At 48.8% G+C, this 20,000-nt stretch overlaps 6 protein-coding genes across 15 annotated transcripts in view; 4 read left to right on the top strand and 2 right to left on the bottom strand.

Annotated features, from left to right (window-relative positions):
- Positions 1-4,989, top strand: part of LOC126578210 (calcium-binding protein E63-1) — a 49,563-nt gene extending 44,574 nt beyond the window's left edge. For 8 of the 9 annotated variants that reach the window (XM_050240548.1, XM_050240554.1, XM_050240555.1 and 5 more), the window contains one exon: positions 1-413. This exon is cut by the window's left edge and continues 161 nt beyond it. Coding sequence is in view for 1 of the 9 variants with exons in the window: in XM_050240551.1 (XP_050096508.1) it covers positions 738-760 (23 nt within the window). In the remaining 8 variants the exon portion in view is untranslated. Of the gene's footprint in view, positions 414-737 lie in introns of those variants that run through there. The other variant, XM_050240551.1, reaches the window with a different exon arrangement.
- A 714-nt stretch (positions 4,990-5,703) lies between these two features.
- Positions 5,704-7,563, top strand: LOC126578214 (mitochondrial import receptor subunit TOM22 homolog). Its single transcript, XM_050240561.1, has 3 exons — positions 5,704-6,043; positions 6,293-6,508; positions 6,591-7,563. Exons 1-3 carry the CDS (start codon positions 5,915-5,917, stop codon positions 6,918-6,920), a joined length of 675 nt encoding a protein of 224 aa, XP_050096518.1. The 5' UTR covers positions 5,704-5,914; the 3' UTR covers positions 6,921-7,563.
- LOC126578208 (60S ribosomal export protein NMD3) lies at positions 7,538-9,299 on the bottom strand. Its single transcript, XM_050240546.1, has 2 exons — positions 8,354-9,299; positions 7,538-8,271 (listed from the first exon to the last, which is right to left on the bottom strand). Exons 1-2 carry the CDS (start codon positions 9,243-9,245, stop codon positions 7,640-7,642), a joined length of 1,524 nt encoding a protein of 507 aa, XP_050096503.1. The 5' UTR covers positions 9,246-9,299; the 3' UTR covers positions 7,538-7,639.
- An 81-nt stretch (positions 9,300-9,380) lies between these two features.
- On the bottom strand, positions 9,381-14,221 carry LOC126578204 (mediator of DNA damage checkpoint protein 1-like). 2 transcript variants are annotated; one of them, XM_050240528.1, is made up of 4 exons: positions 13,902-14,221; positions 10,547-13,832; positions 9,950-10,276; positions 9,381-9,872 (listed from the first exon to the last, which is right to left on the bottom strand). In XM_050240528.1, the coding sequence occupies exons 1-4, from the start codon at positions 14,106-14,108 to the stop codon at positions 9,652-9,654; spliced, it is 4,041 nt and encodes a 1,346-aa protein (XP_050096485.1). In that variant the 5' UTR covers positions 14,109-14,221; the 3' UTR covers positions 9,381-9,651. The 2 variants fall into 2 exon arrangements, with proteins under 2 accessions (XP_050096485.1, XP_050096486.1); XM_050240529.1 differs by lacking the exon at positions 13,902-14,221 and having other exon boundaries at positions 10,740-10,874.
- A 366-nt stretch (positions 14,222-14,587) lies between these two features.
- LOC126576773 (uncharacterized) lies at positions 14,588-18,717 on the top strand. Its single transcript, XM_050238078.1, has 4 exons — positions 14,588-15,869; positions 15,964-16,468; positions 16,838-18,066; positions 18,138-18,717. Exons 1-4 carry the CDS (start codon positions 14,640-14,642, stop codon positions 18,612-18,614), a joined length of 3,441 nt encoding a protein of 1,146 aa, XP_050094035.1. The 5' UTR covers positions 14,588-14,639; the 3' UTR covers positions 18,615-18,717.
- A 44-nt stretch (positions 18,718-18,761) lies between these two features.
- LOC126576772 (venom carboxylesterase-6-like) overlaps positions 18,762-20,000 on the top strand; it is a 1,790-nt gene continuing 551 nt past the window's right edge. Inside the window, exon 1 of the mRNA XM_050238077.1 lies at positions 18,762-20,000. This exon is cut by the window's right edge and continues 13 nt beyond it. Within this exon, the coding sequence (XP_050094034.1) occupies positions 18,802-20,000 (1,199 nt within the window). The 5' untranslated portion in view covers positions 18,762-18,801.

Below are 20,000 nucleotides of genomic sequence, written 5' to 3'. Positions count from 1 at the left end.
TTCCTCGTTCGCCGGAGGATGGGATAGATTCGCGTTAGCAGTTGATGATGGGTTGTTTAGCGCATAAGGATGCTCATAATGTTAGCTAGGAACGTTCTTCCTTGGATCACTCTCCTTCTTATCTTAGCCTGTAATCGTTAGTATGAGCTGCAAGTGTATGTGTGTTTGTATGTGACCGAGTGGTGCGTATGTATGGCCATGTTTGTGTGCGGTGCTAGTATTATTGTGAACCGATCGATCGGTGATCTTGATGATCCGGCTCTATGGTAAAACAATGGCAGCAATGGACCCTTAAACTGGTGCGACGAGATGAGTAGAGATTAGCAGTTAATAGTACGCGATAGCTTTAAACGATGTACACACTCTGAATTGAACTATGCATACATTAAAACACTCAAATGAAATGAGAATCATTATTACGTCTCTCGTCGTTCGAAGCGGTTGGAGAAACAATTGCACACGCAGATGTTGTTGTTCGATATTGTTGCTGAGGACGCGTGAAATGGTGAAACGGCAGCCCGCATCCCGTTTTATGCTTCAGAATCTGCGCTTCTTCCTACGCTCTTGAACCCTTTCAATTCTGCGCTTTTTTGTTGTGAAAGCCTCAAACGATCGCAATCAAAGTTGAAGGATTTAATCATTTCTTTTATTTTCTTCTCTCGTTCTCTCTTTTCTCTCTTCTTCCTCTTTCTTTCGATCCGTTTCTCTCGTTGTATGGCTGAATTTTCTACTTTCAGAGTTTGCCCGACTGCTACTGTAAAGGCTGGCCGCTCGATTGACTTTCATCGCGTACAGGCACTCTTCCCTCTAGTGGGCACCATCGGCACCGGACTTGGCAGCTCTGCACTGTTTCACTTACTCATCGAACGCGAACGCAGCAATACCGTTCCTTTCTTTACTGTATGTTAATTTATCCTCTGGATTTCCGATCAAGTTGCTAAATGTAATTACCTGTGGCTCCCGCTGAGTTTATCCAACCAACACCATTTCGCTTTTCCAACTTTTCCATCTTCTTGCCAAGTGGTATGGTGGTAAACACTGAATTTCGCCTAAAGCCTTACCTAAGGCCAATTAGCTCAATATGCACGATTTAACCGTGAGCTTACCGGTGTCCTTGGTTGCGTAAACAGAACCTGGTTATGGCGTATGGAGATAAGGGACATAGCATAACCGAAAGCATAGGGAGTAAGTGAACTTTATACGCAAAACCGAACCACATCGGTTAACGCATAGTTGGGCGCGCTTTACAAAGAGTGTTTGTTTGTGAGATAGCCGTTAAGGGGTATGTTTTTGGACAGGAAACATGTTTTCAGTTTTCAGTTGATTGTTGTCGTCGTACGAACGATGCAAAGAAGTAACGGAGGGTTGCTTTTTACTCGAGAAGTAAAGAGGCTTGGGAAAAGGAAGAGGATAAATAATAGCTGAACCCCCCCTACCATTTCACAAGTTTATGCTAGTCCCGTGACCTATCTTTGCAGTATAAAAAAATAAGAAAAAAAAACGTTGCATTACGTGTTACTTACTCTAACCACAGGCAAGGCCACTGCAACCATTATACATACTATCGACGCATGGTGTGGAGTAGATAAGGGCAAATCAAATGTTTATATCCTAAAAGTAACTCTACCCGATAGTCCTGTTTGAATGTTGTTTCTCCTCAAAACTCAAAATCTTATCATTAGGTAAAGACAAAATAAAACAAAAATAACCAAACCACACAGACCCATGCAGAGGAAAAAAAACAGAGACGCCGATCGCGGCATGATCGTGGAAAGAAACTGCATTGCGAGTGTTAGGCGTGGTCTGCATGTTAGGGCGGTGAGGAGTGCACGAATGGATGAATGGGAACGCATGAAAGCATAGATCGTAAATAAGGTAGAGGACGCAAGGCGGCGCGAAGGTGATGAAGGTTAACACGCGGTTGAAAACCACAAATAAAAACCGAAGCAAAATCAAACCAACAAAAACAAACAAAAAAACACCCAAGGTGGGAAAAGCATCTACGTTTAAAACGCTACTGGAACAGCGCCAAGAAGCTGAACTGCTGCTGATGCTGCTGTGAGCTGTGCGAGCTGTGGTCGGTGTCGATGTGGTCGACGCGAGGAATAAAATAAAAATTACTAATGATATGAAAGTGGGGGCCGGGGATGAGGGCAGCTCTTCCGGTCACAGGCTCGCTCGGCGAGACGCTCGATTGAGTCCGGTTTGTTTTTTGGTTTTTTGCTGTGAAATTAGGATTAACGGGCATAATAATCATTATTATGCAACCCGGGGGGGGAAGGGTTTTCGTAAGTAAGACACCAGCACAAATTCGCTTTATCTACGGCAAGGCAGAGATAGTATTAAGTCCCTGCGAGACTTCAGTTCGCTGGATCGCTGGAACACGCAACACCCTAACCCGGAACTCGTTCGTTAGCCAAGCGAACTCCGGCCGTTTCTGTTCCTGAGAGTTTTCTTGCGATCAGAGAGAGAGACTTATTGTTATTATCCGCCGTTGTTATACATTATTGTTAAAGAAAGGTAGAACCAGCAAATTTACAAATGCAGTTCAGTGCAGTGTGCAGGCGGCCGGGAAGCGATGCAATACAGAACCGTTGTATTTTCGTAGAATCATCAACGCAGATAACGACAACAGCAGATGCGAGCGTGTGTGCGGTTGCAGTGTCTCCATGATGCGCTTTTTTACACTTGCCGCATATACTAGAAGCGATATAGCATAGCAGGAAACATTTATTACGTTTATTGCTAGTCAGCCGTCTTATCGATCCTCGCGGCGTACTGTCAGAGAGTGTTAGAGGGAACTGTGACTGATTTTTAGTAAATGATTCGAGGCGTATGTTTTACCGGAGGGCAGCTTAGGGTGAACGTGAACGAGTGCCTGTTGCGTCTGGTTTTGGGTCGCGCATGCATTAGCTTTTTTATGCCTCATTCTCGAACACTCGATCAAAATCCTTCGTTTTAACATCTATCCTAACAACTGGCTTCCTCAAACAGTGGTTTCCGTTTATATTTCTTCCAAAATCTTCACATGAACCCCGATACACTCTGCACCAAAAAACACTCTACAGCATTGCTGCATTGAGAATAGGGACGGGACAGAAGCTTGCAATTTAACAGTGCGTGTTATTAAATCAAACCGAACGGAATTTAAACAGATTATATATATGTAGCGTGTATATGAATGGCAGTGGCGAGTGGGCGCGGGCTCGCTCCCGCGATCGCGATTACGCTATTTTTGGAAGCATTTTTTTTACATCTTGCCCTCGCCCGGCCGTGTGCGAGGACATTGCGGTTGCGGTGGCGACCGTGCGATCGCGGTGGTCCAACAAACCGGCAACAGTTTGCCCAAAAACAAACGAGATAGCAGCACCATGAGCGAAGAGGCAGTAGCTTGCGTATATTGCAGATAAATTATTAAAAGTAACGGATTAATCGTTGCCGTTTTTTCGTGCTTGATGTTGTGACGAAAGCCAAGCGGAAAGCTTAGAAGATGCGCGTAGGAATGTGTGTTTTTGGTTTGTGTTTTTCACCCATGTTGAGCTCGATCGATCGATCGCAAGGCAAGCGTTTCTTGGTTGTGCTTCTATTTGACGTCTATCCCATTACCAAAACAAAACCATTAGTAGTGCGTATCTGAAGTGTATTTATATGGAATTGTAATCCCAATGCGACAGATATTCGCATGGCTATATACAAAATATATACCTTTAAGCATTGCATACTCTATACTTAAAATAACATATGAACATGTGTTAAAGGGATGGAACACTACGCAACAACACTTTAACCAGTATCACATCCCAATACCATTCGTGTGTTATTATCTATATGGCCTGCTGTATTGGCTGGTGGCTCACTGGATAACATCTGTAAAGCTAAGGGATGCTATACTAGAAGTGCACAGTAACCGTTTGCGATGGGGATCGTGTGATCGGCAAAAGTAGAAAGGGGGAACTGAGTCTGTATTAAGCATTTTATCGAATTCTAGGCTCGGAGAGGCGATGCCTGGGTCCGATGATGATGAGCAGAGCGAAATCTAGTCAGTCGTTTATGGAAAAAAATGACACGCATTCAAATGGAAGCGATTCGTTTCAACCATTGTGACCCTTTTTGTAAATATCGAAATCCTTCACTTTGGACTTTGGAATCCTTCGTTTTTTTTGTTCACGTGTAGTTCTTTAACTCCGCTTTCTCATGGATTGTTTGCGGTTGTTCTTTGTTACGAATAGTGAAACACGCAGATAGAGATCTTTTCACAAATGAAATACCGTTCGCTCTCGCATAGGCAGCGATTCGATCACCTGGAGCGTTTCCGAACCAAAATGGACCTCCGTGAATGATTTGCCCCCGTTCTCCCTCCCCTTTAAAAGTACCACAAATACTTGAGCACAAACGCAACAAACATACAGAAAAGTAATACAAAAATATATATTCATATTGTGGCCTTTTAATTAAAACAAAAGATGAAGATTATTACGGCAAGCCCTCCGCCAGGAGTGCGCTTGCTTCAAGGGGCAGAATGAGCAGCGTCGGTCTGCCTATAGTGTTGCGTTTCGATTTGTGTTTCGCTGTTTGCTTCAACATTTAAACCGAAACACACCGACCGTACTGAACCGAACCGATGGAACGATCGTTTGGCGACAAGAATCGGGATCGCATCATATCAAGGAAGCAAGGTAGACACTGCGAGTGAAAATGGAAAATTGATGGAAAACAACCGGAGCGCAGGATAAGAAACTCAAAATACAAAAAAAGGCGAAATCTGAATGAGGATGCTGATGGGACGCTGAAGATACAATAAAGAGAAACCAAAACGTGTGTACTGATTTTACTGCAAATATAGTGAAACCGCATATTTTATATACGTTGGAATGCAAATGTTTGAGGTTCGACGTTTTATCTAGAGGTCATATGAAATGATGAAAGACAGAGGAAGGGCATTTGCTAGAGATTGGATCAGAAAATAAACAGAACTTGAACCATAGTGCAGTCCAAAGATGCGACAAAGGGTGCGTACCAATCCGTGGGTCTTTCCACTCAGTTTTACATCCGCCGGAAGTTGGTTCTCCAATGGCACTGGTGGATGATAAAAAACTAGCCAGGGAAATCTCTTTCTGTTGAAGCTTTTTGGCATCGTCACCGACGGTATACCGCGCTCTGCTTACCACATTTGGCAGTGTATAAAATCGAACTAAGCAATCCATCCCATGCCCTGCAACCAGTAAAACGCACTTCTTTGTCTGAGAAGGTTACGGAGCAAAGAGCTAAATAAAAAATAATAACAGTGGAACCACCCAGGAAAAAAACGATGATATAAAGCGATGTGGTGTGGCTACGCAAGCCAGAAAAGTGTAAAGATCGCGGTCGAACCACGTGGATAAGCATAAAATGAAATAAATTACAAGTTGTTTTTAAACCAACAAACACGTGCCTCTTGTTTCTCTCTTCATAATGCTTGGTTAGCACTTCTTGCGTAAAATGGGGTGTTTTAAAACATCATTCGAATTACAGTCTCAAGAACATTTAAAATTCTCAATTAGTAAAAATAAAGTGATCACGCCTCGGAAGATAACTTTTTTGAAATCCTACTTAACACGGTCTTCAATAACTTATATGACCAACAAGGTATACGGTCTGCTGTTGGCCATATAACAGCAGCATAGTAGGTCTAGATGGATCCAAACGCCATCGCCCACCTTGACAGACTCGAACGTGTTTTCTGGGGTGGTTTTGTGCCGGTTCACCTTTTTGGCCACTTTTTTCCCGTGTTTTCCAAGTGAAAAGTTAAAAAATCGTAGGAACCTGCGACGCTGGACTTGACCAGCGAACCCCCGAACATCCTAGACAAGCCCATTGAGTGGAGTACACGGTGCGGAAACCGCGCACCCTCGTGAACGCACGCACGCACGCACGGATGGATTCCGATCCGGAGGTGGTGGTGGTGGAAAAAATCGAAGACGACGAAATTTCTACCGATAAGGACAGCGGCATGGAATCGGCCATCAGCAGCAAGGATGAATCGCCGGAACGTAAACCCACCACCGTAAGTAATCACACCAACCGGAGGGGCAGCAGCTGGGAAGAAGTTGTTGCGATCGATAATTCCTCCCCTCCGCTCTCCCGATGGCTGACCAGAATCTTCCTACAGCGGACATCCTTGTTGCCGTGGTTTCGCCGTGGTTACTCGATTGCTCTTCTAGATTGCGCAATTTGATTTGCAATCGATTAATAATGTCCTTTCGCGTGGATTGTTCTTATCACTGTCTGTCTCTTTCTCCTTCTCTCACACCAGCCTGAAGAAGCTCCCAAACAACCAGAACTTGTGAATCCTGCGCCAGTAGTACCGGAGGCAGCTCCAGCGGCTGCCGCAAATCCTGCTCCAAAGCCAGCCGCAGCACCACCGGCAGCTGCGGGACCATCTGCGGCAGCACCCCGCCCATCCACGGCCTCGTCCGCTCCTCAGACGAGCAAAACGGTCGCGAGAACCACAGAAGATAACTATGATGACGTAAGTGGTGCTGTTGGATGCCGGTGTACCCGCACGCTTTGATGCGTAAACGCTAACGTTGTCGCTGTTTTGTTTTTTGCAGGAACCGGATGAAACGCTGGCCGAGCGGCTGTGGGGTTTGACGGAAATGTTTCCGGAACCGGTGCGCAAGGTGACCGGTGGGGTGACCGATTTGACGGTGCGCGGTGTAAAGGCCCTGTACTCGCTGACCTGCAACGCCTCGTGGATCTTCTTTACCAGCTCGATGATCCTGTTCGCGCCGGTTGTGTTTGAGGTCGAGCGCGCCCAAATGGAGGAGATGCAGCGAACGCAACGGCAGCAAGTGCTGCTCGGTCCTGGGGCAGCGGTTGGTGGTGCCGGTGGTGGCCCCGGTGGTATGCCAGCCCTTCCTCCCATGGCAGCCGCCCGATAAGCGTGTTTTTAGTGCGGCCTAGTGTTTGTCGACGTAGGGCTCCAGTAGGTGTTCGGTTGCTTTTTTGTTTTTAGTTTCTCGGTTTCTTCCTCCCAAGGATCCTCTTTCGGTTCCGTACCATTGATCATCCAGCAATGGCCATACAAAAAGAAAACTATAGAGCGGAGCAATACGGACCGTAACACAATGCCAGTAAATTAGCGTCGCACCCGGACACCAGGGAGGAGTGGGTTTCCTGCAAGAGGGGAGAAGGGTGTCACGCTGTAGGATGTTCTCGTTGTAGCCCCTTCTTACCACCGGGTTAATTTGCTCAATAGATTAACAATATGCCACCAGTTCCCACGCTTTGACCCACTTTACTTCGTTCCATCGTTTGCCAACGCGCCGCTATCAGCCTATCAGCTTAACTGTCTTGAGGTTTGTTGCATTTGCACCGCGAGGTGAGTCTGAGTCTCTGTGACCCGGGGGGTAAAAGAAACGTAATTCCAGTGATTCACAAACACACACATATACACGCCACCCTTCTATGTCTTCTTTTTGTTGTAGTAAGTGATTGTCCGGCAGTGCGGACGAATGTGCAAGGATGAATAAACCACACAACAGAAACACTCTTCTAGTGCGATGATGTAGCCAAGTAGAACAACGAGCCTACTAATGCACCTGTTTATTGAGGGAAACAAAAGGAAATGAAACAAAATCCGAAAGCAACCCAGCCTACTCTAACCATCGCCCATCTCGGCATCGTCGAGCACTAGATCGTCCAGCATCTCCTCGAGCGTGATGCGCGGTACCGACGAATCATCCATATCGTTCGTGTCCACGGGCATCTGCTGCCGCTTGCTGTCCTTGAAGATGTTCACGTTCTGGCGCAGCTCCGGATCCTCCTCGAGATCCTCCAGGAACTCGTTGTAATCGTTCTCGATGTCCGTATCGAGCGCAACGTCCTCGGCCAGGTGTTTCAGCTTCCAGTTACGGTTCTGCTTGCGAACCGTCTTATCGTACGATTTCTTCACCAGCAGCACATTTGGAATGGTGTCCGCGCTCAGCTTCTCGAAGTCGGCATTGTTCACGTTGGCATCACGCAGATCGTACCCCAGCACGGTGTCGCCCGGTTTGAGCAGATTGCCGAGATGTGATCGTACGTGCACCGTGCTATTGTCGAGCCCGAGCTCCGAAGCCTTCACCACCCAAACGTCGGCCAGTGTGTGGCGCATCGAAACTGGACCCTGGCCGGGGAACGCTTTCTGATCGCGGAACTCGACGTCCATTACGATGAATTCGACCATCTGCTTCGGATTGCAGATTGCCTCGAACGGGCACTTCCAGAATGCCATATTCTGTACCTCGGCCACTGCAGAGGAGAGAAAGGAATGGAGGGAATGTGGTAAAATCGGAGATAAAACGGTGGCGTGGGTTCATGCATCACTACTTACATTGGGCCGTTTGTGGATCGATTAGATGGATGGAGTTGGCCACCTTCGTCACCAGACACACGGGAGCGATGTGACCCATCTGCTGGGCTAACCGCTTGCTCAGGCACACCAGACTACCCTTGGAAACCGGTACAATGTCCACCGCGTACGAGTACTTGTAGTTGTACGAGTTGCTGTGAATGTCGTGCGAAATGAGCTTCTTCGAGTTCGTGACCTTGACCGGCAGGACGGCTTGCAAGAAATCGACCATCTTGCGGGCGTGTGCATCGGTCGCATAGAAAAAGTCCAACCCCCCGGCGGTCGGTTTGATGCCGAGCGTGTTCTCGTGTGCCCGGTGCTTTAGGATCATCTGCTCCAGATAGAAGAGCGTCTTCCGGTTGACGGCCTTCTGGCGAACCTGTACCATGCAGCGCCAAAAGTCCTTGGCCTCCGTCCGGTGACAATCGTCGCACATCTGATTGTTGACCGTAAACTCCACCACGAAGACCTGCTGCAGCACGACATCGTTCATCACCTCACCGTGGACGGTCAGCTTTACCTTGATGCGCTTCGAGTGCGGCTCCGTCCACACGAACCCGGCATCGACCAGCTTCACCTGCTTCAGCCCCGACAGCCGCTTAAGGCAGAGCGACAGCAGCTCCTTGGACTCGAGACCACACGGAACCCATTCGTTCGGCGGGTTGAGGTAGCGCTCGCAGTTCCGGCAAAAGAAGATCACCGCCTGCTTCGGGATGTTCTCCGTGATGTCGACGTGCGAGCGCAGACACGGGACGCACATGTTGGTGGCATTTGGCTCGATCGGAACGCCACACTCGCAGCACAGGATTTTGTTCACCGTCCCCGAGCCGCTCGGTAGCGGATTTCCACTCGCCGCATCGCTGAGGTACTCCATTTTCCGCGAGTTTCCCGTAAATTCGTACACGTGCGCGCTCGCCTACTTTTGTGAAAACACGGGCGTTGACGTTTGTTGTTTTTTTTTCTTTTTGATCGCCATTGTGTTTAGAAAGGAAGAGTTCAAAGACTCACATTCGATTCAAATCCAACGGCTTGATGCAAGCCAGCTCCCGCATGGATTTTATTGGCAACTCAAACAGAAGAACCAGAAATGTAACCATTTAAATATAACATTAAAGGGAGCGCTACCACAAACATACACGGCACATAGACACGTGCTGGTGTGAACAATTCTAAAATGGTGATGTACTACGTCACGTCAATCCGAGTGAAAACTAAGTCGAAATAAAAACTGCAACAAAATTATGAGGCACACAACGTGCCCTAATAGCGCCCTCGCCATTTTACAGTAATCGATGGTTCTTGAACGAAATCGAATATTGCATTAGCGAGCACATGAGCCACTCCGTCGAAACGATTTCTATTGTCGGGTACTTTTCCCTATACTTCTCCCACGAGACGGCATCAGCGGGACAGGAAATAACGAACGTCTTGTGGGCATCTTTAGGCGCCCTACTACTGCTGGGATTCTTCAATGGTATCGCTCCAGCACAGGAAAGCATCACTGAAACGAAGCAATGGGGTACACGGGTCAGTGAACAATTCCTTCTCCATTCAACTGTTTCATCTTTATTCTCTTACGGAAGATCTCTGTAGCGGGCGGATGTACGTTTGAGGTGACGAAAACGGTGTACCCGCTTAAGAGTTTAGCTTGTTGCGCCTTCAGAAGTGTTTGGTGTAGATCGAATTTGTACCGCTTTTCCGACTCCCGATCTAACAAGATATGCTGCCACGGATCGACAGCTGCCCCGACGTCACTGCCATTGCTGACGGCCTTTAATGCGTCCAAGTACGACTGTCCCACGATTGGTATTCCTCTGGCGACGGCACACAGAAATTTGCACGTACGAGCAACACGGTCCGTCACCAGGATTGTTGCCATCTCCGGTATGTCCACTACTTTGCAGCCTATGTAGAGAGATGGTGAAGGGAAGCAAACATACAGATATTAACCTAATGAATCAATTCCGCCCCTCGCTTAACCCATCCTATGATTTCAAAAGAGGAAAGGCGCATTTTGCAAAAGCTATCTCGTGCGTAAATTACGTTCAGCGAGGATTAATGTTTTGTATTTTACAAGCTGGCAAATTCGTGCAAAGCAGCTAATTTAAACTAAGCGTTAAAATTAATCAAGTGCTATTTTATGCTGTGCTAAATGCTAAATTATGCTTTACATACCAGCACGAAGGACACTGTCTCTGTACAGCTTATCATTGATCCTGGTAAACATGATCATGGCTCGATTGCTTGCGGCACGTGTCGACCGTTTAGATCCATCGCTCGCCGAACCACTATTTGAGCTGCTATACCCACTCAGCATATCCCCGAACAGAATTGAAGAAGGTTTCCCATTTGGAACCGAACTATCTACCTTGCTGTGCACTCTTCTTGTCGACGTTGTTTCGCTTTCATCCTTATACCGTGGGTTGGCAGCTTTCTGGCGTTTCGATACCCTCGTTGGTGCCTTCGGTTCCGACTGTACATCTCTTTCTTTGTCAGTCGAAACATCCTTTCTTTTCCGTCCGCGTGTTTTGGGAAGACTCTCGGTTGTAACGTTGGTCCCTGAGTACTCAACTGACTGATCCACCCGCGCTTTCGGTTTCTCGCGATCGATAACGCGACCGCTACGAACAGGAACTTTCGTTTTATCGTCGCCGTCCTCGTTGTCGCTACTGCTCTCCTCTTTATATACTGGCCTGGCATTGTTCATTGACCTTGTTCGACTTGGTTTGGTTTCCTTTTCCTTTGAAACGCTTCGCTCTTTTCGTGCCGTCCCGTCTTCCTTCTCCTTCTTCGTAGCTTTTGTAGCTTTATTTCTACTCGATGATTTACTAGCACGATTATCCTCTGTAGTGCCTTCCATAACTGGTTCTTTGACGTCGATGCGTTTGGAACGACTGTGCTTAATCGGACCGCTTTTCGCGCTAGCCTCTTTCTGAAGCTGCTTAATCCGTGCTGAATCTTCTTTCGCCTTCTCGAGCTCCCGTTCGAATTCTTTACTTCTGTTGGTCTTCTTAAATATGCCCTTATCATTGGAATCGTCCTCACTGCTGCTACCATCGCCGAACGGGTACTGGAGTTTAGCTTTGTTCGGGAAACGATTTCGTATCGCCATTTCCGCAATGTCATTCGTCGTTGACAGAATATTGACCGGTTTGGGAAGAGCTAACAGAGGATGTTCCGGAGTGAGAAACTCTTCCAAATCGGAAGGCTTACGTTTTGGCGCTTTCGGTGTATTTTCTACTTTGGCCGGTACTTGGAACAACGCATCGGCGTGTTTGCTTTTCCCGACAGTTTTTGGATTCATCGTCTTTGCTTTGGAATCACTTTTGCTAGTGATCAGCTCACCAATCGGCAACGTTGACGCCAGATAGATATCATCGACATCAGTATCATCGTCACTTTCACTGCGGGTACCAGAACGATCATCACCCGTTCGGTTCTCTTTGTTGGACGAAGGTGATATTTCCAAATTCTTCTGCACACAATCGTTAGGTCGCTGGAAAATCTGTGAATGGCGAACAGTGCTATTGATTTGAGGATTGAACATAGACACGTTGGGTTCATCTTTGTCAGCTAGATACTGCGATTCAATCACCAACGGTACCGTACAGTCTGCATCATCTACGTTCGTCCTGTTTTCTTCGCTCAAACTCCCGTTTCCAGCCACCTTACTTGTTCCTAGCAGGGGTTGTGTTTGTAAATCATACACGTTCCCGTGCACATTCTCCAACAACTGTTGAGTAGCAACTTCATATGGGTCATGCTCCATTTTCTTGACCAACCCGAGATGTTTGATGTCCGTCAGCACAACATAAGGCACCATCCTGTTCAATTTGCAGCTGCTGCTTGGTGTAGGAGCCATGGGTTGCGTCTGTACATCGTATATACTTTGTTCAGAGACGGAAGTGTTTTTCCTTTGGACATTCTTAACTGCAACTCGTCTTGGCAGTGGAACACATCTGGGAGGACTGAGAGCTTGGGTTGCCAGATCGTCTTCATTAATCGCCGGCGATGATTTGCTCTTTTCCAAATTTGCTTTTCGGGAACGGTTCGGTGGACTTAGTGGCTGAGTCACTAGATCATCCACATCCATTGCCGAATGTACTGTAGCCTTCACACTTACACTACTCGTAACTTTTGCCGCCATATCAAATCTGGGAGGACTTAGCGGTTGCGTAAGTAAATCACCCTCGTCAATTGTATCTTGTAGTCTTATGCACGACCTGTTCACTGATGACGATGAAACACGAACTGGAACTCGTGGCATTGCGAATGACGTTGAAACCGTTTTACTGATAGGTTGGGTTAACATGTTGTACGCATCTTCATCAGGCGCCATCCCCGCTTCATCCACTTCCAACGCCTGTGTTTCAAGATTGTAAGCACCAATCGCTGCAAGAGGTGACTTTGGTTGTTGAGGCAGCGAACCTTCCTGATTCCGAGGTATCTCCAACGACTCCTGATCTTCTTGTTCTCCAGCAAAATCAATTGTTGGGGTCTCCCTTGAATTCTTTTGCGATTCCTTGGATGCAATGTCTACACTGGCCTGGACCGGCTGGGGAATGTTTGTAAACAGGAGATCAGGTGTTGTCGATCCACTACGTCCAGCATCGTTTCCCTCCGATGGCTTATCAAAGTTCAGCTCAGGTGTAATCGACCGATCATCCGGCTCGGCAATTGCTTGCACACCTGACGGTACAGCGGTTGAAGTTTTCGTGACCGTGCCATTTAACGGCAATTGATCGTGATTCTCTGCTACTCGAGATTCGTTCCATTCGATGGGGCTCATATCTTTAGTCGTATTGTGACGATGTTCGATAAACGATATCGAATCGACCGAGCGATCGGGAAGTATGGATCCAACACGCTTGCAAACAGCGGCATCATTCGCTACACCGCAATTGAATAGCGCGCCCGCTTCTGAATCCAACAGATTTTGTGATGCTTCGACGTATTTGTTGTTAAAAAGCGCATCATTGCTATTGGTATCATCATTATCGTTCATCGCGGTCAGCTGAATGTATTCCTCATCCTGAGTATTATTGCTCTCCGAAACAGCATGACCCGACGCTTTAACACCGACTGTGGAATCGCTGGAACCATTTTTCGGCAGGGGATTCTCCACATCTTCTTCCGCTTGTTGCGTTTCGGGAATAAAGAAATCATCAAAGCTGGCATCCTCTTCGAAGTGAAACTGCCTTGCGACCGTTGCTTCTTGCTGTTTTGCAACATTATCTTCCTTGGACTTCGACAACATTTCATCAGCAACCCTTGACCGGGAACTAGTATCGAGCTGTTGGGTTTCTGCGACAAAAAGACTACTGCGACGATCTTTGGCATCGTGTGCTGATTCTGCGGCGGTGCGGACGGGTGCCGAACTGTGAATGGCGGCGAAGGGTCTTTGTGATTCATTTTGTAATGTTGTTGTTGGCGCTTTTCTCGAGGTAGCTACTAGTGATTCCTGCAGAAGAGAGGAGATTTTAGTAAATGTGTATAAACTAAAAACATTCACAACAACACTGGGCCGTACATCTATACTGCAATCGATAACGTCCATAGAGTCTTCATCCAGGAAGAGCTCCTCTTGCTGGCCGGTGGATGTGATTGGGCGATTGACTTCGATAGTAACTACCACCGAGCCAAACACTAATCGATTGTGATCACCAAACGCTGTCCAGACAAGAGGATCTAATGTCCGTTGATCGACGATGACGCCGGTGGTCGAGCAAAGGTCCATCACCTCCAGCGCCTTGGTTACTCGGTCCAAACGAATAGCGGCATGTTTGTGGCATATTGTCTGAAAAGTGAAAAATAAGCAATATTATTTTGAGAATCTGTTTAACGGTAAAGCATTTTAACAACAGATTAAAAGGAACAGTTTAAACTTCCCCTATCTAAACGGAAGATCAGGGACATGGGAATTGATTTCCGGTGCTGGCGAGCCTAACTAATCGATGCATGCTTGCGGCGCAACATTCCCATGAGACAGATGTTTGCATAACAGATGCTGTATTACAGATAGATCGAGCAACTTTTCTTATCGCCTACAACCCGTTCCCTAGGGTCGTTGCTTGAGGCGTCATGAACGTGAACTTCCAGCAATACTATCCGCTAGAGAGAAGATAACGCAATGCGTTCCCGCTTGCCTTGCGATTAGCATACGCGACGCTCTCAGCGAGAAGGCTCAGCCATCCGCTGTATCTGCAGTTACTCCGCAGCAGGCGTTCCATCAACATCATCTCGAAGTCATCAGTCTGTGCTGTGATCGATGGCGTCAAGGAGTTCATCGTTCATCGTGTTGATCGTTTTCTGTTTCGCAACTGTAGTGCTTGCCGACGACGATGCTGATACCGCGATCGTGCGCATTAAAAATGGTCCCATAATCGGTAAACGAAGGACAAATTATCTGGCTTTCGAGGGTATACCATACGCGAAACCGCCTATCGGTAAGCTTCGCTTCGCCGAACCGCAGCTGAACGATGAACAGTGGAGCGAGCCACGAAACGCGACCCGCTTCGGCTCGGTCTGTCTACAGTGGAATCATTTAATCCCGAACGACGATAAGCTGGATGGTGCGGAAGACTGTTTGTTTTTGAATGTGTACACCAGGACGACGGATCCGGAGGCCAAGCAGCCGGTGATCGTGTTTATACACGGTGGGGCACTCATGTTCGGTACCGGCAGTTTCTACGAACCAGACCATGTGATGCGCCGACCGTTGGTCCTGGTAACCTTCAACTATCGGCTCGGACCACTGGGATTCTTGAGTACGGAGGATGACAGCATTCCCGGGAACTACGGGCTGAAGGACCAGGTGACGGCACTGGAATGGGTCCAGCAGAACATCCACAGTTTCGGTGGCGATCCGAAGCGGGTAACGATCGTCGGTTACTCGGCGGGTTCCGCGAGCGTGCACCTCCACTATCTTTCGCCACGCTCGAGCGGACTGTTTAGCCACGGTATCGGACACAGCGGATCGGCACTCAATCCTTGGGTGATGGCCGAACGATCGGCCGAAAAAGCGAAACGCCTATCGGCCGCACTTGGCTGCCCAACGCGCCAAACGGAAGCGATGCTCGAATGTCTGCGCGAACTTCCGGCTGAGGATATCGTACGCCAAGTCGCTTATCTGTTGGACTTTCTCTATAATCCCTTTTCACCGTTCGGAGCTGTGGTGGAGCAGCGCACGGCACGGAATTCAGCACCGTTTCTCGAGCACACGCCACGATCGCTCATGAGGAAAGGATCGTTCACGAAGCGCCCTTTGATACTGTCCGTGACTGAGGCCGAAGGTCTGTACCCTGGGGCCGAGTTCCTGAGCAAACCGGAATACCTCGAGGCGATCGATAACCGGTGGAGCGAGCTAATGCCCAGTGTGCTCGACTACAGAACGTCCGTCCCGGAGCCGACGAAACGCAATCAACTTTCCGACACGATCCGAAAGCATTACTTTGGCTCCAAGCGTGTGACGAGCGATAACTTCAAGGATCTTATCAGAGTATGTGTGCCGCCTTAACGCCAATGACCTGCTGTCTAGGTCAACTCAAAGACGATTTCAATGTTGTGTCACCGTCTGTTTCTTCTCTCTCCAGCTCATCTCGAATCGTCTGTACTTTACGGGAGTGACCGAATCGGTCAAACTGATGCAACCGCAAATACCGGTGTACCTTTACTTCGATCACTACAAGGCCAAGTACGGTGTTGGGGAGGCACTGGCACATCGAGATGACGCCGCGGAACTGCTCGGTGTAGCGCACGGGGACGATGTGCTGCTCGTCTTCCCCAGTATCCTGAGGCATCTGGTACCGTTTACGGTGGAAGAGCTAGAGGTCGCCGATCGTTTCGTCGAAATGTACGAAGCGTTCTCGAAGGGAGCGAAACCAAAATTCGGGGACTACGAATTACCGGTGCAGGAGTCGCCCGATGTGATAAGCTACTTGAAGCTTGGCTATCCAAAGAGTGAAATCAAGCGCTCGAAGGATCTCAGCGATGAAGCCTTCTGGCAGGGGCTCGATTTTAACGATGCTCCCTATGAAACCGATTCCGATGCCAAGGAAGGGAAGAAGGAACAGGTTGTGTTGACGCATTCGGAGCTTTAGAGAGACTGCAGCATTGCAAGCGTTGAATAAAGGGAATAATAAAAATCTGAATTCAATTAAGGCGCGTTCGATTCAATTTTAAGCGCAGGCACCAACTTCGACAGAAGCTGATCAGGTACCAAAAAGACTATGCGAAACCGGGGGCAGATAAGATTATCGCAACCGTGGCATGGTACGCATACCACCGCCAGGAACCTTTGTAGGAAACAAATAAAGGTTAAAAACAGACTACTGGCCAGGCAGACAGTTCAGTACGCCGTAAACTGTGGCGCGAGTTGCAATTTACCGTTCCGGTTGGGACCCAAATACTGACCGGGAGTTACATAAGCGTCGTCGCAAAGTGGAATGATGGTGATTCGCAAATCAGTCAACAACAGGCACGGGAAGGCAGGCACAATCTCTTGGCTGCTGATAGTAACCTGCATCTTGCAATCGTTTGCCTCCGGAGCGTTGGTGCAAATAGAAAATGGACCAATCATTGGTGAACGACGGGAGCATTTCTATGCGTTCGAGGGGCTACCGTACGCCAAGGCCCCATTAGGGGAGCTTCGGTTTGCGCCTTCCGAACCGTACAGTGATCGCTGGACGGAACCACGGAACGCCACCCACCTTGGACCGTTCTGTATGCAGTGGAACCATCTGGTGCCGGGCAAGGATAAGCTGCTCGGCGAGGAGGACTGCCTGTATGCCAACGTCTACACTACCTCGCTCGATGAATCGGCCGGCCTTTCCACGATCGTGTACATACACGGTGGTGCGTTCATGTTCGGTGGTGGAGGTTTCTTCTCGCCAGATCACCTGCTGCAGAAACCGATGGTGCTGGTTACCTTCAACTATCGCCTCGGACCACTCGGATTCCTCAGCACGGAAGATGACGCGATGCCAGGGAACTACGGGCTAAAAGATCAAGTGACGCTACTGCAGTGGGTCCAACGGAACATTCGCCATTTCGGAGGCGATCCCGAACGGGTAACATTGTCCGGATTTTCAGCCGGTGGTGCGAGCGTACATCTGCACTACCTGTCGCCAATGTCCCGTGGATTGTTCCAGAACGGTATAGCCCACAGTGGGACGGCACTGAATCCATGGGTGTTGGCCGAACAATCGGCGGCCAAAGCGAAGCGCATAGCTAGTGCGCTGGATTGCGTAACGGACCGTAGCCAGACGCTGGTGGATTGTCTACGAAAACGTCCCGCGGAGGATATCGTGCGTCAGGTGCCGGCTCTGCTCGACTATCTCTACAATCCGTTCTCGCCGCTTGGCGTAGTGATCGAGAGGCAAAGTAAACTGAACCGCAAACCCTTTCTTCCCGACCATCCGTTGGTGCTTTCGAGGAAGGGAAAGCTAACGAAAGTGCCACTCGTACTGTCAGTGACGCAAGCGGAAGGACTTTATCCGGGCGCTGAGTTTATTAGCAATCCCGCGTATCTCGACGACATTCACGAGCACTGGAATGAGCTGCTACCGAGCATACTGGACTACAAGACCGCCGTCCAGGATCCACAGCAACGGTACGAGCTAGCGGTGACGATCAGTGAGCGCTACTTCGGAAAGGAACGGCAATTGACGCCCGAGAACTTTGATCAGTTTGTTTCCGTAAGTATTCGCATTGTATCACGCATGGACACAACATCGGCTCCTGCCTCTGACAATCTTCCTACGAACAGATTCTCTCCAACCGGCTGTTCTTCGCTGGAGTCACCAAAACGGCCAAACTGTTGCAGCCACATATTCCGGTGTATTTTTACTACTTTAATTTTAAGGCCGATTACGGTCTAGGCGAAATGGTGTCCGGATTGGCTGGGGTACGGAACTTAGGTGTAGCGCATGGGGAAGATACGTTCTTGCTCTACCCAAGCAGCATGCGCGATGAGCATCCATACAGTACGACCGAGCTGAAGGTGGTGTCCAATCTGGTTACCATGTACGATACTTTCTCCCGTGGGCTGGCACCGAGGTACGGTGAGGAGGAGCTACCCGTGCAGAACGTTACCGGTAAGTTACGGTTTCTTGAAATCCGTCACCCCGCGACCGAAGTGAAGACGGCGTACGGAGTGAGTGATGAGGCGTTTTGGGAGATGTTGAATTTCAACGAACATCCAGCGACCAAAAGTAAGCCCGTAGATTCCCACACCGAATTGTAGACAGCCAACGGAGCCGTAGAGCTTGATAACGGAACGGATCGTGCGGCTTATCAATCAGCAAACCCGAAAACAGCTTCCCTACAACAGCTTATCGGCACGTAACCCAAAATTTCTAACTGGAGTCTGGCTACCAAACTCTCTCATTCTACGCCTGATCTTGCCAGATCATAACCCTCTCGTGGTGATCATGGCCTTAGCATTGCGTTTCACTTTACTGTGCTGCTTTTGTGGTGTTTTTGGAGCGAGGATCGGTGTAAAAGTGACAATAAAAAATGGTCCTCTCGTGGGTGAGCAACGCGACGGGTACGTTGCTTTCGAGGGTATACCCTACGCGAAGGCACCGATCGGTGAACGGCGGTTTGCGGCATCCGAACTGAACGACGAGCGTTGGGTGGAACCGAGGAACGCGAGCCGCGTCGGTCCTATTTGCATGCAATGGAGCCACTTCAAGTCGGGTGTGGACAAGCTGGAAGGTGAAGAGGATTGTCTTTTTTTGAACGTGTATACGCCCGATCTGGCACCGGCGGATCCCCTACCGACGATCGTTTTCCTGCATGGTGGGGCGTTCATGTACGGTGCTGGAGGATACTTTCAGCCCGACTTTTTGCTCACGCGACCCCTGTTGCTGGTAACGGTAAACTATCGACTGGGCCCACTCGGGTTCCTGAGTACGGGAGATGACGTGATCTCCGGTAACTTTGGACTGAAAGATCAACGAACGGCCCTGCAGTGGGTGCAGAGAAACATCAAGTACTTCGGTGGCGATCCGAACCGTGTTAGTCTGTCCGGATTTTCGGCCGGCTCCGCCAGCGTTCATCTACACTATCTTTCTCCCCTTTCCTGGGGACTCTTCGCTTCGGGTATTGCTCACAGTGGTTCGGCACTGAATCCCTGGGTTATGGTTGAGCAGGCAGCTGAAAAAGCGAAAACCATTGCTGCCGCGCTTGGATGCCCCACTGGCGACAGTGAAGCGTTGCTGGCCTGTATGCGACTACGTCCGGCGGAGGAAATCGTACGGCAGGTACCAAAGCTGCAGGACTATCTGTACAATCCGTTCTCGCCACTGGGCGTAGTGATCGAGAGTAGTGGTCACCGTAATCCGGAGCCATTTCTCATCGATCATCCGCGCAAGCTCACACGGGAAGGATCGTTCCATCGGGTACCGCTAATCCTTTCCGTCACAGAAGACGAGGGACTGTATCCCGGAGCCGAGTTTCTTGGTAACGAGCGCTACATACAACAGATCGACAGCCAGTGGAACGATCTGTTGCCAAGCATCTTGGACTACAAGTATGCGGTGACTGATCGGCTGCTAAGAAACGCACTTTCAGAGGTAATCAGAGACCGTTACTTGGGTAAGGCAAAATTGATCGAGCAAAATTATCA

This window comes from Anopheles aquasalis, chromosome 3 (assembly GCF_943734665.1).
Source record: "Anopheles aquasalis chromosome 3, idAnoAquaMG_Q_19, whole genome shotgun sequence".
NCBI classification, from domain to species: Eukaryota; Metazoa; Arthropoda; class Insecta; order Diptera; family Culicidae; genus Anopheles; species Anopheles aquasalis.
Note: the sequence above shows the minus strand (reverse complement) of the source record. Positions and strands in the feature narration are given on the sequence as shown.